At 37.0% G+C, this 21,008-nt stretch overlaps 1 protein-coding gene across 2 annotated transcripts; it reads right to left on the reverse strand.

Annotated features, from left to right (window-relative positions):
- Window positions 1–1,037: 1,037 nt before the first annotated feature.
- LOC149409671 (uncharacterized) lies at window positions 1,038–19,796 on the reverse strand. 2 transcript variants are annotated; one of them, XM_089649491.1, is made up of 6 exons: window positions 19,400–19,796; window positions 18,441–18,566; window positions 14,919–15,029; window positions 10,311–10,561; window positions 9,497–9,647; window positions 1,038–3,633 (listed from the first exon to the last, which is right to left on the reverse strand). In XM_089649491.1, the coding sequence occupies exons 1-6, from the start codon at window positions 19,485–19,487 to the stop codon at window positions 3,407–3,409; spliced, it is 954 nt and encodes a 317-aa protein (XP_089505617.1). In that variant the 5' UTR covers window positions 19,488–19,796; the 3' UTR covers window positions 1,038–3,406. The 2 variants fall into 2 exon arrangements, with proteins under 2 accessions (XP_089505617.1, XP_089505618.1); XM_089649492.1 differs by lacking the exon at window positions 19,400–19,796 and adding an exon at window positions 19,288–19,333.
- Window positions 19,797–21,008: the final 1,212 nt, after the last annotated feature.

The raw sequence follows: 21,008 nt of genomic DNA on the forward strand, positions 1-21,008 counted from the left end.
AACGTTCATTTTCAAGTTCTGTGAAAGATTTTTTCAAGTTCTGTTTTTATTTCAGTTTTGTCAAGCAACTAGCCTACAATGATATAATAACAGAACTTGAATAGGACTTTCACAGAACCCGAAAATGAACTTTGAAATTTGATGAATTGTTCAAATTCTCCGAAACAACCCGTCTTTAATAAAGATTTATTCGTTGATAAACAGTAATATGAAAGTAAGGTATCCATAAATTTAAATCATGACAATGACTGACAAACACTTAATATGAACAATCTCCTTGGAAAGTTTCAGTAAGTCAGGTTTGTATGTTGTTGTTTTTAATTTTAGGCTTGATTCCAGGTTCTCACCAATAAGACGACTTATCAGTTTACTCTTGATAAAGTTCATGCATGAAAAAGATTGTTCGCATTAATATGTAGCCAAATGAATGTGTAACTAAAAAGGGAAAAAACAGCAAACGCGAGTTATTTCAGCTGATCGTAAGAGTCAGGAATACTATTCCAGACGTTGAAAATGATCATGTATTCCTTCTCCAGGTCTTTCAAAGCAAACCAAGATCACATTTGATCTTCTTCAATATTTCCAAATCAATAAAAAGACGTTGAAATTTAGAGCTACATATTTCCTTAGTTTTTAAATCTTGCAATTGTATTTCAAAGTTACCAATGTCAATGCCAAAAGGAGAAAATTTCAACTTAGTTAGGATTTTTGACGAATATTAAGGTCGCTCTGCTGTTTTTAAACTCCTGAAACCTGCTGCCTGTGGATATTTGTGCCAGAGCCGCACTCAAGAAGCCAAAGAGCCGCATGCGGCTCCGGAGCCACACTTTGTCGACCATTGGTTTCGAAGAACTAAGAGCACAAACAGACAGATGCGGATAGTGACTTTGTTTTATACTATTTAGAGACCAATGTGTTGTCATGATTACAAATTTACTAATAGTTTATTAGATTTAAACAGAACAAGACAAAGAAAAATAAAAATATGACGGTCTCAACTAGTAATCGACCCCAGGATATCTGTCTTACTGGGACAACTTCCTTAACCACTCGACCATTTGGACCTAATTATTATACATCATTTTTGTCAATCTTATATCTTGCAACTAATTTTTCCCATATTTTTGGCAGCTATCTTTTTGAATGATTACAAAGTTCTAAAGAATTGGTTTGTAACCTAGATAGTGTAAAATGATATATCCCAATATAATTAGGCCCCAATGGTCGAGTGGTTAGAGACGTTTTCCCGGTTAGACAGGGAAGACAGAGATCCTGGGTTCGATTTCCAGTTGAGACCATTTTTTTTATTTTTATGTGTCTTGTTCTGTTTCATGTTTCGTTTAGATTTATATACCCATAACCTCCAAAAGTTATGAAAAAGAAAAGTTTTTCCAGTAAAAATTGGATACTTACATATCTTATTTATTTACAATTTTACATATTGTTTTTTAGCATTTTATAAAATATTTAATTCAATAAACTTCAGTCTTTCAAATACATACTATGTATTGCTTGATATTGATAATGAAATTAAGGTAGGCACTTTATTTTTTTAAATTAAATTTTTGTGTATTAACCTTTAAGTACCAATGTGTGGTCTGACAGACACCTCGACCGTTCGGGATTCTAAGTTACCTATGTTAGCTTAGTTTTATTACCCCCGGCTTCTATCTACCCCTCCAGTAGTAAGTTATTACTTTTATAAGATAGCTAGTGGACTGTCAGACCACTCGTCGGTATTTACATAACTTTTTTTGGTTTCCCATTTTTCACATCACATATTTTTTTCTCATAATATTTACAGTCCAATGTCAAAATTAATCAACCAGGGTCTTCAAGCAAGAAACGGGCAAGGCCAAATGATAATAATAATGGAATTATTGGTAAGATCTCCGGTCGTTCCATATGCCTGCCACGAGAATTCCGAACCGGACCAAATGCATGAGAAAATCTAAGGAAAGTTATTGAAGTGGAGGGAATAATCAACCGAGAAACGCAGGACTGCATACACATGTGTATGCACATTAGTAAGAAACATCTGTCCCTTCAATGCAGCAAGCCTGTATGTAACTGCCTGAAAATACTTATTTAGATGGCTCGTGATTTTTTGAAAACGGCTGTTGATTTTTGTAAGATAAGATAAGATAAGATGTATAGACATCACGGGAACAAAATTTATGGAGAAATATAGGAAAATCACTGTCATTCGATATTAAGCTTGGGTGGACAGTCAGACCTCACTTTGATACTTATGTAACTCAAATAGCATGTCGGTACTTAAAGGTTAATTGCGAAGGTAGTTTTTGAAGGATGGATTATTATTGATGGGAATTTCTCATAATAATCTTTCCACAACATTCATCCTTATCTCTACCCATACTATTCATCAGTCCTCTAGCCACAACATTCATAATATCTCTAGCAACAGCATTCATCATATCTCTACCCGTACTATGAATCAGTCCTCTACCCACATCATTCATAATATCTATAACAGCATTCATCATATCTCTAGCAACAGCATTCATCCTTATCTCTACCCGTACTATTCATCATATCTCTAGCAACAGCATTCATCCTTATCTCTACCCGAACTATTCATCATTCCTCTAGCCACAACATTCGTTATATCGCATTGCGATATTTCCTTGGCAAATCGCAGTCTATCTCTAACAGCATCATTCACCATATTATCTAGCAACAGCGTTCATCATATCGCTGCACCATTTCTTCAGCAGCTATATCCTCTCTTCGACAAAGCACGCTAGCCACGAAGTTATCTCTAGCCACAGCATTGATTATATTTCTAACGACATCATATCATTTCCACAGCCACAGCATTAGCTATGTCCAGACATTCCACACAATGTACAACACACATTCCCAACTAGCAAATAAATAATTAGGTCGTCAAAAGGGCAAAATCAAGAGTATGAAATCAATTGTGACTATGTATGATCATATATTTGAGCCGTTGCATCAATGTTCAACTATTGCTTGAAACTTGTTAGCCTATTTATTTGTTATGCCTATCTAGCCCGTTTGCCGCACGCCTCTGGGAGTCAGAATGATGCTCATTATGAATGATGTTGCTAGAGATAATAGCCACAGCCTTCATTATATCTCTACCAACAACATTCTTCATATTGCTAGCAACAGCCTTCTAATGAAGGTATAGTAATCTCTACCAACAACATTCATCATATAATCACTAGCGACAACCTTCATCATTTCTCTATCAACAATATTCATCATATCGCTAGCAACAGCCTTCATCGTATCTCTACCAACAACATTCTTCATATCGCTAGCAACAGCCTTCTAATGAAAGTATAATTATCTCTATCAACAACATTCATCGTATCGCCTTCATCATATCTCTACCAACAACATTCTCATCACTTCGCTAGCACCTTTTCTCCAGCAGCTCTATAAGTCTGGCTCTATCCTTCCTCCTCTCCTCGGCGAAGCGCAATCTGTCCTCTCTCCTCTGCAGCTCCAACCTCCTCTTTTCGGCCTCTCTTCTCTCGTCACGCTCTGCGCGCTGCTGCCGCAGACTCTCTAGATGGCGCTCCAGTATTTCTATCAGACCCGTGTTATCGGATTTTACGAGTTTGGGGCGGAAATTCGTACCTGAGAAAGAAACAAATTACGAAACAATTATTGGCTAATCATAATCATTTGTGCTTCAACCCTTGGAGTGTTCTGGCCGCCTCTAAGAAATGACCCCACTTCTGATATCTCCTTCTAGTTCCTTACGCCAAAGGATGCAAACCTAAGTTTACTTTTCCCAAAATTTCTTTATTCCACAGGCTTATACACGGTGTCTGGAAACTCGCTGTACAAGCGGGAAACTAGGAAATCTATATGACATAGAGAACCCAAAACATATAATTATTTTCATTTTACATGTACATTTTAACGTAGTGTCGCGTTCATTGGTACATGCAATGAACATATAGTTTTATATTTTTGAACTGGTGGATGCAATCTTTTCGCCAAAAGTTATTATATTACACTAGTGAACCCCGCAATGCTTCGCTATTGTTAATGTCTTTCTCGGGCGTCTCCGACTTCTTCCATCATTCACTACTGTACACCACAATGTTAATGTTGAAAAACTACATTACATTACATCACCTTTAATTCGACTCCATGTCTCATTGCGGTGCAGAGATATTGTGTCAAGTATTCCTTGAGCGTCCCCGAATTCTTCTACCATTAAACACACCTGGCACTAAGAACGAATATTTGGCGATATCAGTCGACTGCATTATATAATACTAACTGACGTGTAACCGGCTTTGCTCGAGGACTTAAGTTTTGTTGTTGGGATGATCTCACAAGGTTAAGCCAGCGTTAGCAAAGAAAGCGCCTGAAAATACTTCAAAACATCACTAATTGATGCATCCACCTAACACATTGTAGTCGGGCGCTTCAAACAATAGACTCTAGCCTATAGCGGGTGTTTTTCGCGATTAGCGCAAAAATATATCGCTTTCTTAAAATTGATACAACTTCTAAACCAAATAATATTTTCGATTAAAATTTTCAAAGAAATCATATATGACATTTGATCATCAAAAATAAATTATAATTGCTTTGATTACATCATAATTTCACCACATTTCAAAGCTGAATATAAAAACCTGATATTAATTCAGTAAATAGCATTCAATATTCAATATTTGAAAATTCCATGTAAATGATAACATGTTTATTTATATCATATAGTTATATAATAAATAATAATATATATTTGCCATGCCCGCAATTTTACAATTGCTGGATGTGTGAAATCTGATCGCGTAAATATTGAACAGTGTCGCCTAAGGCCGAAGGCGAACACTCAATAACTAATAAGTTTAAGTGCTTCTTGTCAAAAAAGAGTCTTTTGCGATTGCCTCGCCTAATTGAAGAGCCCATTCAACTTATGAATGATAGTATTTAATCTTTCAAGGAATCAGTACACTTCATATGTTGATAATCCATCACACACCATAAGTGCATGTATCATTAGCTTGTAAAGACATTTTTGTAGGGATAAAGTCCTATACAATGATAAGATTAGGTCGGGCTCTCGGAGCAGCCTGACGCGTTTTGGTCGGTCTCGTCTTTCTTCGACAATTACAAGTGAAATTTCATATATTCCGCCCTTAAAAGTGTCAATAAATGTTCCTTACTGTATTTAAGTTGCTTAAGTGTACTAAAAACTAATTTTACTGTGACCAGTGTGGACGTAAAACGACTTTAAGAAAAGGTGACAAATAATTTTGTTAATCCTAAGATGTGTGAATTCCTGTGCCTATAATACGAGATCAGTGCTTTGAACATTCACCAGATGTGATCATCCCTTCGGCCCTTGCCCCTTGCCCCTCGTCCACCCGCACCAATACTGCAAACCCCGCTGTCCGACGCATACAGTGCTTATTCAGTGCCGTTATAGAATGTGGGCCATATGACATTGCTTAGGCCACAGAATCATCGTTTCTCGGAATCTACCCTGAACCCGCACAAGAAAAGAGTCATTTGGCGACTCATGCAACCCCTGCCGCAACCTCCGCTCCCCACCGCTCGTGCCCTTCCGCGCGTGGAATAATGACATCGGAAATGAAGGATGAAATCGGAATGAACCCGCGCTCTTTGGTTTGCTGTCTACATGGAGTGTTTTAAAACAATTATATAGTGATAAAATAACTATTTTTAGTGGTAGTTTATTTGTTAAGTTAAATGTTATATTAAGCGTATAAATATGTATTATTTGTTTTATGTGTGTAACGATATGATAAGTTGTATAATTAAGATGTTTAAGTAGTACTTGGAAGGGAATGGCCGACAAAGATGTCGATGAGGTTCGCTATCCATCACATCGCCAACCCTTCGGTGGCGCAAAGAGGAGGACGGAACGTGATCAATGTCGAATTGGTACATGGAACATTAGAGGAGGAATGGAAAGAAAGATGAACGAACTGTGTGATACTATGGTGAGCAAATGTTTGGACGTACTTTGTATAACAGAGAGTATGAAAAAAGGTAGCGGTACAATGCAGCATAATGATAGGCTCGTCATTTGGTCTGGGAGACCAGATACGGAGAGGGCTTGTCAAGGTGTTGCAGCGCTACTGTCTCCCAGAATGATTGAATGTATGTTGCAGTATGAATGTGTAAGTCCGAGAATAATGTGGATCAGATTTAAAATCGGTTTGACAAGGGTGTTTCTTGTTATTTGCTACGCCCCTGTTAATTCTGAAAGCGATGAAGTGAAAGATGATTTTTGGACTGGTGTGAATGTTGTAATGAGACTAAAAAATATGAACGAAAGGATTATAATGGCAGGCGATTTGAATGGGTGGGTGGGAATTAGACGTGACGGATTTGATTCGGTCTTAGGTATGTTTGGGGATAAAAGAACGAATGACAACGGGAACAGAATGCTTGAAGTATGTTTAGAGTGGAACCTGTTTGTGTCGAATACTTTCTTCGATCATAAAGGTATCCACCAATATACGTGGGAAAGAGGAAATGAGAGGTCAATTATTGATTTTGTAGTAATTGACTCTAGGTTGAGAGCTGTTACCGAGGACACAAGAGTTTTCAGAGGGGCTGAGGTCGAAACTGACCACTTTCTTGTAGTGTCGAGAGTAAACCTCTTTCGCGGTTGGCGCTCTAAAGTGAAAACGGTACCAGCTCCGACAAGAGTCAAAATAGAAAAACTGCAAAACGATAATGTGAGAAGTAAGTATGTGAATTGTGCAGAGATAAGATTGAATGCGAAGGAAATGGATGGTCTAAGCATAGACGAAACATGGAACCACATAAAAGTGTGTCTTTGTGAATCTGCTAGGGAGGTTTGTGGAATAAGTACGCAAGGTAGGAAGAAAGGTGATGCATGGTGGGATGATGAGATTAAAGCACTGGTCTCAGAAAAGAAGAAAGCATGGTTGTGTCTGATTGCGGCTGGCAGTGCTTCCAGCGAAGAGAAGTATCGAGCGAAAGAAGTATATAAGGAATGTAAGAAAAAAGTAAGAGTTGGAGTGAAAGAACGAAAGAAACGCCTGGAAGAGGAAGAAGGAATGAAAATGACAAACCATTTCCAAGAAAACATTAAGTTGTTTTGGAAAGAAGTCAAAAGGTCCCGGAGTGGCCCAGAAAACGGAAGCATGAAAGTGATAAAATCAAAAGATGGAAAAATGTTGACGAATGAGGAAAAAATAAAAGAGAGATGGATGAATTATTTCGAGGAAGTCTTCGAAAGCGAAGTGAATGACAGTGATTCCAGTGGCGAATCAGATATGAATGACGATGGAGTGAATGTTACCGAAATTAGCATGGATGAGATAGAAAGCTCGATTAAATGTATGAAGAATGGTAAGGCTGTTGGGTTTGACAATATTGCTGCTGAATATTTTAAAGGAGGTAGCCGTGTAATTCTCACATGGTTGTGCAATCTTTTTAACCAATGTTTAAAGGAAGGTTACACGCCTTTAGATTGGAGAAGGGCTGTGATCATGCCATTATACAAAGGTAAAGGGTCACGTATGGAATGTGGGAATCATAGGGCTATTAGCCTGCTTAGTTCAGTTGGCAAGCTGTATGGTAGAATTTTGATTGAAAGAGTAAGAAAGGAAACAAAGGATAAAATATGGGATGTGCAAGGTGCTTTCATGAGTGGAAGGGGGTGCATGGACCAGATCTTCTCATTGCGTATGCTCACTGAGAAGTTTCTGGCAAAAAACCAGAAACTTTTCTGTGCCTTTGTAGATTTACAAAAAGCATACGACCGAGTCGACAGGAAAAAGCTATGGAAGGTGTTGTCCAAGTATGGAGTGAATACGAATCTGATTCAGGCAATTGCGTCTCTGTATGAGGGAAGCGTTGCATGTGTTAGGGTAAACGGTGGTTTTACGGGGTGGTTTGATATCACAAAAGGTGTTAAACAAGGCTGCGTAATGTCACCGTGGTTATTCAATCTATACATGGATAATTGTATGCAAGAATTGAAAGAGGTGGGATTGGGCGCGAATTTGAATAATTTGAAAGTATGTTGCCTGTTGTATGCTGATGATGCGGTGCTGATTGCTAATAGTATAGATGATCTACAGTCTCTCGTGTCTAGGATGAACGAAGTATGCATGAAGAATGAGTTAATGATGAATGTAAGTAAGTCTAAAGTAATGGTGTTTGAAAGAGAGAGTACGAAAACAGTGTGCAATATAATTGTGAATGGGGAATACTTGGAGCAGGTGGATGAGTTTGTGTATTTAGGAAGTATGTTTACGAGAGATGGGAAGGCTGACAGAGATATCGAAAGAAGGGTAAATGCAGGTAATTCCGTTAATGGAGGACTAAACGCCGTAGGCGCTAACAAAAAATTGTCCAAAGAAGCGAAGTTAGCAGTCCACAACGGAGTGCTGGTACCTACCTTGATGTATGGAAGTGAGGCATGGAACTGGCAAAGAAAGGATGAAAGTAGATTAAATGCTGTTGAAATGAGATCCCTGAGGCGTATGTGTGGTAAAACCATGTTTGATCGTGTGAGGAATGTGGAGATCCGCAAAGAGTGCAAGGCTGATGTAAGCGTAATGAGTAAGATTAAGAAAGGGACGCTTAGATGGTTTGGGCATGTAGAGCGAATGAGCGAAGATAGGAGTGTAAGGAGGATATATGATGCAAATGTGAATGGTAGCAGAAGTCGGGGACGCCCGAGGAAGACATGGCACGATCAAGTGAATCAGATACTCGAGTCGGGCCATGTCAAGAGTCAGAATAATAGAAGAGTATGTATGAGACGATGTATGAATGTGAATGAGGCAAGGAGTGTGTGCCAAGACCGAGTTGTTTGGCGGTCCGTCCTCTCTGCCTACCCCTGCGGGGAAACGGCGTGATGGTTAGTTAGTTAGTTAGTTAGTTAATAAAATACCAAACAGTAAAAAAAACAGTGCGAGCGGTATGAAAAACAGTCCAATACGTGAAATGACTCAAACTAAACTGGAGATTGAGATCGCATAAAAACTGTAGATTTCTGGCGACGCCTTTACTAACGGCACACTAGCCAATCCAGACAAGGCATCTCAAATAACGTCGACAGACTGTTGCCTAGCAGCCAGGTAGCAAATTACCCTTCAAGGCGTTTTATTTCACGCTGATAACAAACCCGTATAATGCCGTTTCCCGCCAAAAACCGACAGTCGACAAAAACGGCATTCGCCGTGTCCCGCAGTTGACCGACAGTCCGCGAAAAACGGCAAATGCCGTGTCCCGACGACAATGTGTTAATATACTCATAAAACTGAAACATTATTTCCAAACATTTGTCGGACCATGTCAAGGTCAGAATAACAGAAGAGTATGTATTTGATGATTATTAATGTGAATGAAGCAAGAAGTGTGTGCCGAGACAGAGCTGTGTGGCAGTCTATCCTCTCTGCCTACCCCTGCGAAGACACGTCAAGATAGTTAGTTAGTTTTTGTTTTCCAAATATAATAGTACCCTTACTACTAGACTCTGCTCCAAAGCCAGATCTGGGAACTCCAGCCTTTGCCGCGGCCTCCTTCTGCCTGCGAATAAGGATCTTGGTGTAGTCCGACGAAGAGGCCACGTTGATGGGCTGGTAGAAAGACTTACCCGAGAAGATATCGTCCATTATCTGCAAAATATCAATCAGAAAAATGTTGTGTGAATGAATTAATTTTATTTTTTATTGTTACTTAAAGTCTGTTAACGTTTTAATACTTATAAAAAATTATATAAAATTATATTTGCACTGCTCATAAAAAGGATATTCAAAGAATAGGTAAATGAACGGACCTCTAAAGTATGTCCACTGGACCTAGTTCAGTGAAACCAAGCGGGTTTTCTCAGTAACCTATCTTCACTCTATTAATTTGTAGTGGTACGCCACTACTCGAGTCTAAGAACGTTCCCAGTTGCTATGGCTACAAACATTGCCACCCGTAACGCTGAGCAACGGCCGAAATTTCCATTATGATCTATGACGGCCTAGGTACCTTAGCGCTTGGCACTGTGTACCAAGTAGTACTTGACACCGTCCGATTTGAATACTGGCGTACCACTACAAATTCATATAAGCATCTTTCAACCATTTGGACAAAATAAATACACATTTCGAATAAAGAATTATTAATTCATAAAATAATTTTGGTCCTACTTTATCGCTTGTCTGATACGATATGTAGTTCCAATTTTGAAAATTAAATGTGAATAATGCTATGCATTACGTGGGAATATTTCACATTACTTACTTACCCATGCACCAACAACCGAAATTAATATGTTTAATTCTACTCACATCAAAATACTGCCAGTTACTCTTCTTCCCAGCCAGTTTAATCTTTCTGTAAGATTTCTTGAGGCTGATGAGTTTGTTCTGACATTGCAACCAGGAGAAGCTGTGACCATGCTTGGTCATATCCTTGGCGATCATGTCCCAGCACGCCTTCTGGGACAGCTTGCCGTTGGTAAATACGCCCGAGCTGTCCTTCATGCGGTAGATGGTCAGAAGGAGGTATATGGCCTCCTTTCCCCAGCGGATTCCATTCTCTGGGTGTCAATAAATATTATATTAATTTTCTTTTTACCGAATGACATAACAATATATAATTACACTTTATTCATCATTAAAACATAAATATAACATCCAAATTCATCTATTTTCTACACAACAAATGCACAACAATTATATTTACAAAGGGATAAAATATTTTAATAGTCTGCCCGAAGAATTTAAGAAAATAAAAGATTTGATATTGTTCAAGAAAAAGGTAAAATTCACAGACATATGAATATATAGACTAGAAATTAAAGGTGAGGGGTAAAATCAACTGTTGAAGAACGAAGGGGGTAAAGCTGACTGTGATTCGTCAATAAATCAATCTGACAGTATATAGGCATCTCGCATTATAATATCACCATTTAGTTCTTAAAAGTAAAATCTGCTTTTGAATGAATAGACATTTTTACATGGGAGCGCAAATTACTCGCCACGTTATGAACAAATTTGCGAAGTCCAAAATCAGCAAAAAAAAAAATCTTCTATTTTCAGAGTCGAATATTTTGTTTACGTATTTAGTTAAGACATTTTTATAAGTGTTCATAATTTACTTCCCAGTAACAACGATGCGCACACTTGAGAATCGCTACATTCGACCAGATGTATCTCGATGTGATAGTATATGTTTCTACACTGATTCATATTATACGATGTGAATAAGCTTAAAATGATGCTTACATATGGAATGTAATACGACAATTGGGTTTATTCTCTTTTTCACATCTATTTTTACAAGTTTTCATAGCACAAGCCACTATTTTGCCGTGTTATTTCATAAAATGCCTCGACCATAGCTCGACGCTAGTTCGAACAAGAATGATGACGTCACATTCTCAAGATTCACGGGAAGCCATACGCGAGCCCAGCCGGCTCCAATGGAACCGGTATGGGGAGTGGGGTATAATACGCTTTTAATCACTTAGGGCAGGTCTACTAATATATATGTCTATGGTAAAATTATATTTAACCGTTAGGATACGACCAAGTAAAATTGCAGTTCAGTGAAATCATGATTACCTTCAGGTGCACTGCAAAGTGCAGTGTAAAGAGCTAGGTTTTACAAGTTTTGAACGCACTTCAATATTGTCCATGAAAATTCCTCAGTAAAATGTTGACATTGTGGATGCCTATCAATAATTTCAAATACAGGGTTTTCCAATAAGAGGTGTTATTTTGAATAGCCCGCTATTTCGGTAGATGTTACTTTTGAAGCTGTCTTTTTTGACATTTGACAAGTATAAACTACGCCATTAATAAAAATGGAACGATACACGCTTCAACAACGCATCGAAATTATTAAAATTCACTTGAGTGAATCAAATGCAAATCATCTTGAATGATGATGCCCATTTCCACCTCGGTGGCTTCGTCAACAATCAAAATTGTCGCATCTGGGGCTCGTAAAACCCAAGAGTTATTGTTGAAAAGCCTCTCCATCCTCAACGTGTGACTGTTTGGTGCGGTTTATGGTCTGGCGGTCATTGGACCTTACTTTTTCTAAAATAAGGCTGGAGCAACAGTTACGGTGAATGGATTGCGCTATCGAGAGACGATTAATGATTTTTTATGGCCGAAATTGGATGGTATTGATCTGGACAACGTTTACTTTCAACAAGACGGTGCTACGTGCCACACAAGCAACGAAACCATTGATCTTTTACGATTGAATATCAATATAACACCTCTTATTGGAAAACCCTGTATTATTTTCAATATTAAATACACTAACAGGATCACTTAATGTGTACACTGCACAGTTATCTTAACAGAGTGATTTGGTATCGATATAATGTTGCAATTTTCATTTGAGTAGGTAATCCAAATTGTCAGAAAGGGATATGTAATTGTAATTGAAAGCAGGAACATGTTGGCGAGGGATGCATAGTTGCGTCAACACTTGTACTAACATGTAGAATCGCCTCCCGAAGTTACTGCACTATACCCCCTAAATTATACACATTACTTAGTCGTAAGCAGAGATGTGCAAAATGGGTACCCAAAACCATTTGAAATGCAAAATGGAAATGGGTCAAAACTTTTCCATTTGAAAATGCAAAATGCAAAATGGTTTTTAGAAAAGCATTTCAAATGCAAAATGCAAAATACCTATTTTCAAAATGCATTGAAAATGCAAAATGGTTTCTCGGGTCAAACAATTAAAATAATTAAACAATTTTGTCATTTAATAATGGACATCAATGTAGAACAAACATATTACATGATGGTAAATCCAAAAACACCACGACTACAGATTATGAAACCACAAAAAATTTGCGCGGGACCAATGTTGCCAACGTAAAAACATAGAAACTGCTATCTAACATTACAGGCGTTATTATTTTTACTACAGCGTCATGGCCCCATGTTCTGTATTTGAATCAGTATTTTTTGTAATGTATCACTCAATTGCCAGGGCTCCTACCAGGGAGCAACTTGACAAATGTAAATTATCTCTCATAGCGAGGTTGAGGACCGACTGATATTTGGGGCTTATGAAAAAAAGATGAGTGGAGATAGTAAGAAGAATGTTGCAAAAAAGCATTGAGAAAAGCATTTAAAATGCAAAATGGTTTTTAGAAAAGCATTTAAAATGTAAAATACCCATTTTGCATTTCCATTTAAAATGGATTTATTGGAAATAAAGCACATCTCTGGTCGTAAGTCACTAGACATATGTCTTAGATGTACGTCACTAGTTTTAGTATTTATTATTTAATAAATATATTTGTCTAATTTATATTATTATTATTAGTTCTACAAGAGGGAAACTGGTGAATCATATTTGGAGTCCATTTTGTACTATAACTTTTCTAGATTCGAGCTTTCTTTTTCGAGTAAATCCTGTTAAAGTGTGAATTTTTAGGCCAAATAGAAAATAATCACCCACGAGAGGGTTGATTTCAGCTATTTAAGATCTTTTAAAGACAGATTTTGGGTTCTCTATGTCATCAAGATTCACCAGTTACCCGCTTGTAATGCGAGTTTTGGGTTTTCTATGTCATCTAGATTCACCAGTTTCCCGCTTGTAGTGCGAGTTTTGGGTTCTCTATGTCAAGTAGATTCACCAGTTTCCCGCTTGTAGTGCGAGTTTTGGGTTCTCTATGTCATCTAGATTCACCAGTTTCCCGCTTGTAGTGCGAGTTTTGGGTTCTCTATGTCATCTAGATTCACCAGTTTCCCGCTTGTAGTGCGAGTTTTGGGTTCTCTATGTCAAGTAGATTCACCAGTTTCCCGCTTGTAGTGCGAGTTTTGGGTTCTCTATGTCATGTAGATTCACCAGTTTCCCGCTTGTAGTGCGAGTTTTGGGTTCTCTATGTCATGTAGATTCACCAGTTTCCGGCTTGTAGTGCGAGTTTTGGGTTCTCTATGTCATGTAGATTCACCAGTTTCCCGTTTGTAGTGCGAGTTTTGGGTTCTCTATGTCATCTAGATTCACCAGTTTCCCGCTTGTAGTGCGAGTTTTGGGTTCTCTATGTCATCTAGATTCACCAGTTTCCCGCTTGTAGTGCGAGTTTTGGGTTCTCTATGTCAAGTAGATTCACCAGTTTCCCGCTTGTAGTGCGAGTTTTGGGTTCTCTATGTCATGTAGATTCACCAGTTTCCCGCTTGTAGTGCGAGTTTTGGGTTCTCTATGTCAAGTAGATTCACCAGTTTCCCGCTTGTAGTGCGAGTTTTGGGTTCTCTATGTCATGTAGATTCACCAGTTTCCCGCTTGTAGTGCGAGTTTTGGGTTCTCTATGTCATGTAGATTCACCAGTTTCCCGCTTGTAGTGCGAGTTTTGGGTTCTCTATGTCATCTAGATTCACCAGTTTCCCGCTTGTAGTGCGAGTTTTGGGTTCTCTATGTCATGTAGATTCACCAGTTTCCCGCTTGTAGTGCGAGTTTCCGGACACCGTGTATACCATGTGTATCCGTACACGCTTTTGAGATGATAATAATAATAATATTTGGATGACTTGTATAGTGCCGTTTTTGTGCAAAATCACCTCAAGGGCGCTACTAAGATACTGCAAATATTAAAGCTAAAATATGTTGTCATAAACTTTAAAACCGTATTTTAAAGTTTATGTAGCGTAAATTTCAAATTTTAATCTAATATCCACATAATTAAAAAAATTTAAAAGCATTCAAGTAAGATTACATATTTCTCTAAAATTCAAATTTAGATACATATCTCAAAACTTGTTGGGTTGGTGACTTTTGCCTGGACGCGGCATATGAAATATCACATGTAAATTTAATGTTAGTTTTGAAAAAGCAATCTCTGTATTGTAGGTAAGGATCTTAACTACTCCGCCACGGAGGCCATCATTGTAAATTATTTTTAAAAATGATACAATTCTTACCACCATCATCAGTAGCAGCGCTAATATTGGCTTCTGATTTGGACTCTGAATTATGTAAGACCCTGGACATCTCCCCGAGGATATCTTCCACATTCTGTTGATTTTCTTCTTCTGTAAATTTTACATAAGTACTTTAAAAAAATATTTGTATAAACTTTCAAATGAACTGAAGGTTTAATAATATACAAATCGTCAATTTTATTGGTTTGTTCTTTAGACCATTTTAACAAGTTGGGGGAAACGGGTTGCCAATAAATAAAACATAGCGTCAAAACATGACAAATTTTTAACATTGGTTGAAATAATTGGCACTTTAATGTATCTTTTAACATCTGTCCCGATGTAAATAATGGTTTCTTGTAGTAATTAGTAATTAAGGCGATGCAACACGTAGTAATGCAAAATCATGTGTTTTTGGTTTGAAAATTTGGTCGCCTAGAAATGTTTCAGATGCTTTAATTAAATACTGCGAGTAGAATGCATCTTGGCCTTTGAAATAATCGAGTATTTTTTAGATAAGTCTTTTTATAAGCCCAGAAAAAAATAATGTATAAGGCCTATGAAAACTACTTTAAAGAAAATCTCCTACTTACGAACCCATTTTCGGTTATGATTTTATTGTATAATGTGGCAAATTAAGTTATTTATAAAATGATTGAAAAAAAATATATTTATGCCTAAACAACCACAAAATAAAATAAAAGGCACTTTTTGGCCATGTTTTTTTCTTGCATAAATCAAAACAGGCGGATGGTGTTAAGCGGGAATTTAAACCTTATCGCCATCTACGTAAGGGTTATTATTGATAGCGGCCCAATTTAAAATATTACATGACGTAGTGCATCGCCTTAAGTTCAAATGCAGTGTTATTTCAATAATTTGCGCATATTAAGAGTAAGCAGAGTATGAAAATTTAACCATTTCATTGATAAAACTAACTAACATATCCACGTATCCAACATATCCAATATCCACGTACCAACGGGTTAAAGAAGTGTTAACAAGATATTTTCAAAAACAATGAATTCCGTTTTGAAGATTTAAAGTTTATTAATCATATTTTGGGGATCAGGTAGAGAGGCACGAAATGAAAGAAGGTTGTGAAGGTCACATGTGTTTATTGGTGAGTCAGTTGCCGTGACGAGGAGATGATGTAGGACAAAAGTTGAAATACTCCGGACGCTGCGGTGATGTGCTGTCAGGCGCGGGTCAGTGAGTCGACGCCGGGCGCTGGCGACCGGGACTCGATGAAGGTCAGGCACTGGCGAAGAGCGTAGGTCTTCAGGCACTCCAGTGCTGACGAGACGGCCGAAGGTGCGGCGGACCTTGTAGGCGGTTGAACGGGAACGGTGTGACCAGTCCTCGTGGTGGTCATGGTAGCGTGGAAGAAGCGCTGGTCAGAAACACTGGAACCAGGGCGCTTGTAATCCGAGTAGCGCTGGCCAGGGACGGCGATCTGGACAAGGCGCTAAGATGATGTCCCGATAGAGTCCATGGTGGTACGGGCGAAGCCGGGTATATGTTGTCCTTCGCGGGGGGCGCGGGGGCGCACCGTCACTCGTGAGATTAGTACATCGTTGGTGGCAGGTTGATGAATGACTGACTGACTCGCTGCGTCGGGCATATTTATACTACACGGCCGACGGCGGCAGTAGGTAGGTGGATGGCAACTAAATCCTAGGCACTCGCACAGACTGTATGTTTCAGGAACCTTCGATAGCGCGGCAATTATGCATAGGCGGCAGACTCGTTCCTTCTGGCGAGTTCTCGTATGTGTAAGACGGCCCGTGACGTATTGTCACCTGGTAGACAAGTAGGTGTTTGAAGTACGTAAGTTGTTCTGTTTACGTTGCGGTTTGGACTGCAGGTACATAATTCGGGAGTAGATACTAAGTAGGTCGAGCGGTTTATTATTAATTATTCAATGGATTATTCTCGACGCCACAATATGCTAAAAATATACTATCGAAACTATTCAAAAATACTGAATCCTCTAAAATACCGCGTATTCATCAAACGAGGTCAAATCACAATGACATTAAAAATATTCTAGGTCATAAAACACACATTCGGAAAAAGAAATTTTATTTATTTTGCAACGAAACTCCACAACATCCTTCCCCCTGATATAAAGCGAATAGAAAATTTGAATGATTACAAATCAAGAATAAAAATCTGGCTGAAAGAGATTAATGAAAAAAACATTAAAAACTAATAAAACAGAAATGAATAAATTCGCCTCAGTACAAGTCACCCTAGTGAGGAGGACTAAGAAATACAATTTACTTTACATATATTTAATATCATATTTTGCAAGTACAATGTTTAAATAGTCGCTATAATATAAATAATAATAAAAATAAAAAAACATTTCGAAAGGGTTCCAACTGGCTACAACATCATCATGATGTAAAAAATGCCAATGACTGGTAACACGGCTGTCGCCAACGTCGCCCGATGTGCTGAATTCACAGATAAAAATAAAATTGAAATACATTCGTTATCGTAATTTTTTTCAAGAATAAGGAAGTTGAGTGAAAAATATTTTGACTTATAAAAAATATGTTCATGTAGATCAAAAAATATCGATTCTAAATATATAAATATATTTCTATATTATTATTCTTAGAATTAGTTAAACGTTCTTGAAAAAGCATTCAATAGCAATAGACTCTATACGCTCCACGATTGGTCGAAAGAATTCTGTCGTCACATGTGTCGTGACTTGTACGTACAACGGAACACCTATGGTGCATCTCTTTCTATTACATGAGAGATGGTCGGTTTAGATGAGAGAGGTGTATAGGCCAAAGGTTTATTTGGGTTTGTCAAATATATGTACGTATTTGTTATTATTATTATATGAAATGGATTTCTAAAGATACATATTCGTATAGTGCTTTATAATAATATGTTGTTTATTGCATAACTTAGATGTTTTTATTATTATACATGTCACATAGCATGTGATACACTTCAGGCCGCCGGCCGCTCAGAAAAGTCTCACAGTGAACTGGGCTGTAAACCGTTATTTTACTTTTGGTCTCTACTTTTCTGCGCGGTGGTCCTGAATTCGCGCGGGGAACGTCAACAAGTAGCGACGGCAATACCGTACCGGGCGTGAAAAGCAAATATTCTAACTTAAAATATTAATTTAACTATGAAATCTTAATCAATTTTCTTTTTTTTTTAATAACATCAATTATAATAGACGGTTAACATTGGTAAAAAAATTACTGGAATTCCTTGTTGAAGAATTAAAAATTTTTCCATACATAATGCTTAAGCGACGTGGTTTTCACAGTTCTAATGACGTCACACTACACCCCGCCTGTTACCGCTCGGATTCCGCTCGTTTTGGCGGGCTTAGTAAAATTTAAACTTTGAGAATTAATTTAACTATGAAAACAAACTTTAAAAAAAAAAAAAAAAATACCAGTATTTAAGTTTGAATGCGAACATTGATAAAAAAAAATAAAAAAAATGGACTCAACTTCCTTATTAAAAAAACAGTAAAAATACCTGGCTCATCAATATCCTGTTCTTCATCAGTACCATTTTCTGCTTTAGCTATGTCCTCAGTCATTTCCGAGTCATTTTGGCACAAAGCAATGGCATCGTTTAGAAGCTTCTTCTTGTACTGATTATCTGTAATAAAAAAAAGTAATATTCGCATTTCACGTGGGCAAAAATAGGGTCCCGTTTGAGAAAATGGATTTTATTTTAAACCGCTTTATCTTATAATGCATATATTTCAATGAATCTTTTACACGGTAATATAAAATTATAACTATATTGGTGGCGAAAGTTAGTTTCTTTTTTTAATTAAACCCGGGAGGAGTGGAGAGGAGAGATGAAGCCACCTCCGTGAACTCTTCGCTTGTGGGGCCTTCACGGAACCAAAAGGGAACGGAGAGAAGAGATGAGGCTCTCTTTCCATTTGAGGCCTTCAAGGAACTAAAGGGGATTGGAGAGGACAGATGATACCTGAGAAAACACATTGTAGAACCAGAAGACATAGCCACATATCCAATAACAACAATGGTGAACTTTATAAAAAGGACTGGGTGACTGTTAAAGGCATGAGGTAAAATGGGAGATAGCACTATGGGCCAATGGCCTAAGTACTCATGGGAACTATATGTTAACCGTCTCCGCTCTATAAATAAAAATAATAAATAAACCCAAACTAAAAACACCTAAGAAACTATTCATGATTAGGGTGAAATAAGATTAGAAAAAAAAATTTCACATCAATAATAATGGCCGCCAAGTGAAAAACCGATTTTAATTTTAACAACACAACTATGAAAATGCATTATTTTCCAATTCCGGTTACTGAAGCAGTTGTTTCTCATTGTTATCTTACTAAAAGTATTTTAGTATCGTAGTAATCGGACAGCTGCACCTTTCCCGCCAAATTATAAACATATATATATAAGTATACAGCTTCATACCTTGTAAGAGAAAATAATAATTACCTTTTTGGGCTTTTTGAAAATCTTCCAAAGATAGCTCAAGTTGATAAGTTGTGTTCGTTTTGGTATCTGTCAACTTTACCATAACCATTTTGACTCAAACTGAAATAGGTAATATTTAAACTCATCAAATAATTAAAAAATAACACTATCAAAATGTGATACAAAATAATCCTTGAATTATTTTTGTGCAATATAAAACTTTCTAGTTTCAACTTTTAGAATGTTGGAAAGTTGGGAATCTGGTAAAAGAATAATATTACGAGATCTCAATTGCCGCAATAAATAAATATTCAAAATAGGATCTAAACTTTCTGATTTCTGCTTTTGAATTTCGAACATTTGAACAGAGATAATAATGATTATTATTGTCCTTTTTATGCAGAATATACAGAAAACGACTTTTGAGAAATTGACACGCGTAAAATGAACGCTTCTGAATGACGTAAAAATAGGCTCGGGTTATTTACTGCGAAATCTGCACAGTTTCTGTGTAGGAACACGGGTCCAAACCGAACGATTATATGGTAATACGCAGCAAAGAATTATGACAGTTCAATGTTGACTTTTGACCAACTTAAAAATAAAATATTTTCTCTATGGAAAAGTATTTAATAATTGGCCTTATAGAAATTATTTACTAATAAATATAAAGATTTAAATATTTTTTAAAGATACATTATTTAACACTACTGCAGATAATTTAACCTAATGAACCATTTTAATTTTTTTAAATGATTTATTTCGGATATTTTGGAGCTAGATGTATCATTATTGTAGTGTTTGATAATACATGCGCATACTTTGTAGATATGTTCAACTGCACGAAATGTATATACAAAAAGACTATCTTAATAGCAAACCTCTTAAATAATTTTAATTATGTAAACATTTTCAATTTATATCACTCGCCAGTTCTGTTTTTAAAATGTAAGACCTACCCATTTAATTCATGTTTGCTCATGTATCACTATCTCTTAATAATATAAAGTCGCTATACGCCTTTGCCTATTTGTGCGCTTAGTTCTTTTACGATAATGTATGTCTTCACTATCATTAAGAGAATTTCTTCTGCAAGGTTTATATATATTATACTTATAAAAAGTAGAGAAAAGTCGATGTTTTGCAATCGTCGCAAAAATAAAAATTTTCGGGCGCTTTAATTGTTAACGCTGGCTAAATCTTATGAGATACATCAAAATAATATACTACGGAATTGTATATCTTGATCAGTCCTACAGAAAAATTCGGGATGGTATATGTCTATCACCTAAGGATAAGCCCCGTAACGCCGGATTTACGTCAGCTAGTTATGTATATTTGTAACATGAATTATATTATAAAAGTTCATATGGGCGTGTAATAGTAAATAAATAATAGCATATACTACTGGCTACGGACAGTTAGGAGCAATTAATATGACAAGCTTTATTCGCATAAAAGACTAGCCGAAATCATAATGAAAATATCAAAAAAAAAATACGGAAACTCTTGATACGCACATTTTATTTTAGAAACACTTTGCATCAGTTATATAATAATGAGAATTGAGTAAGTTAGTTTCCAGAAATGGAAAATAATGCATTTCAGTAGCGCTATTTCATTGAAAATT

This window comes from Hesperophylax consimilis, chromosome 30 (genome assembly GCF_061612785.1).
Source record: "Hesperophylax consimilis isolate HC1 chromosome 30, BYU_Hcon_1.0, whole genome shotgun sequence".
Taxonomy (NCBI): Eukaryota; Metazoa; Arthropoda; class Insecta; order Trichoptera; family Limnephilidae; genus Hesperophylax; species Hesperophylax consimilis.

Coding starts and splice junctions, on each gene's coding strand:
- LOC149409671 (XM_089649491.1), bottom strand. CDS start 19,487: ATGGTTATGGTAAAGTTGACAGATACCAAAACGAACACAACTTATCAA. Junction 9,648..10,310: donor GTAACTGGCAGTATTTTGAT/GTGAGTAGAATT, acceptor GATATTTTGCAG/ATAATGGACGATATCTTCTC. Junction 3,634..9,496: donor CTTTGGAGCAGAGTCTAGTA/GTAAGGGTACTA, acceptor TTTCTTTCTCAG/GTACGAATTTCCGCCCCAAA.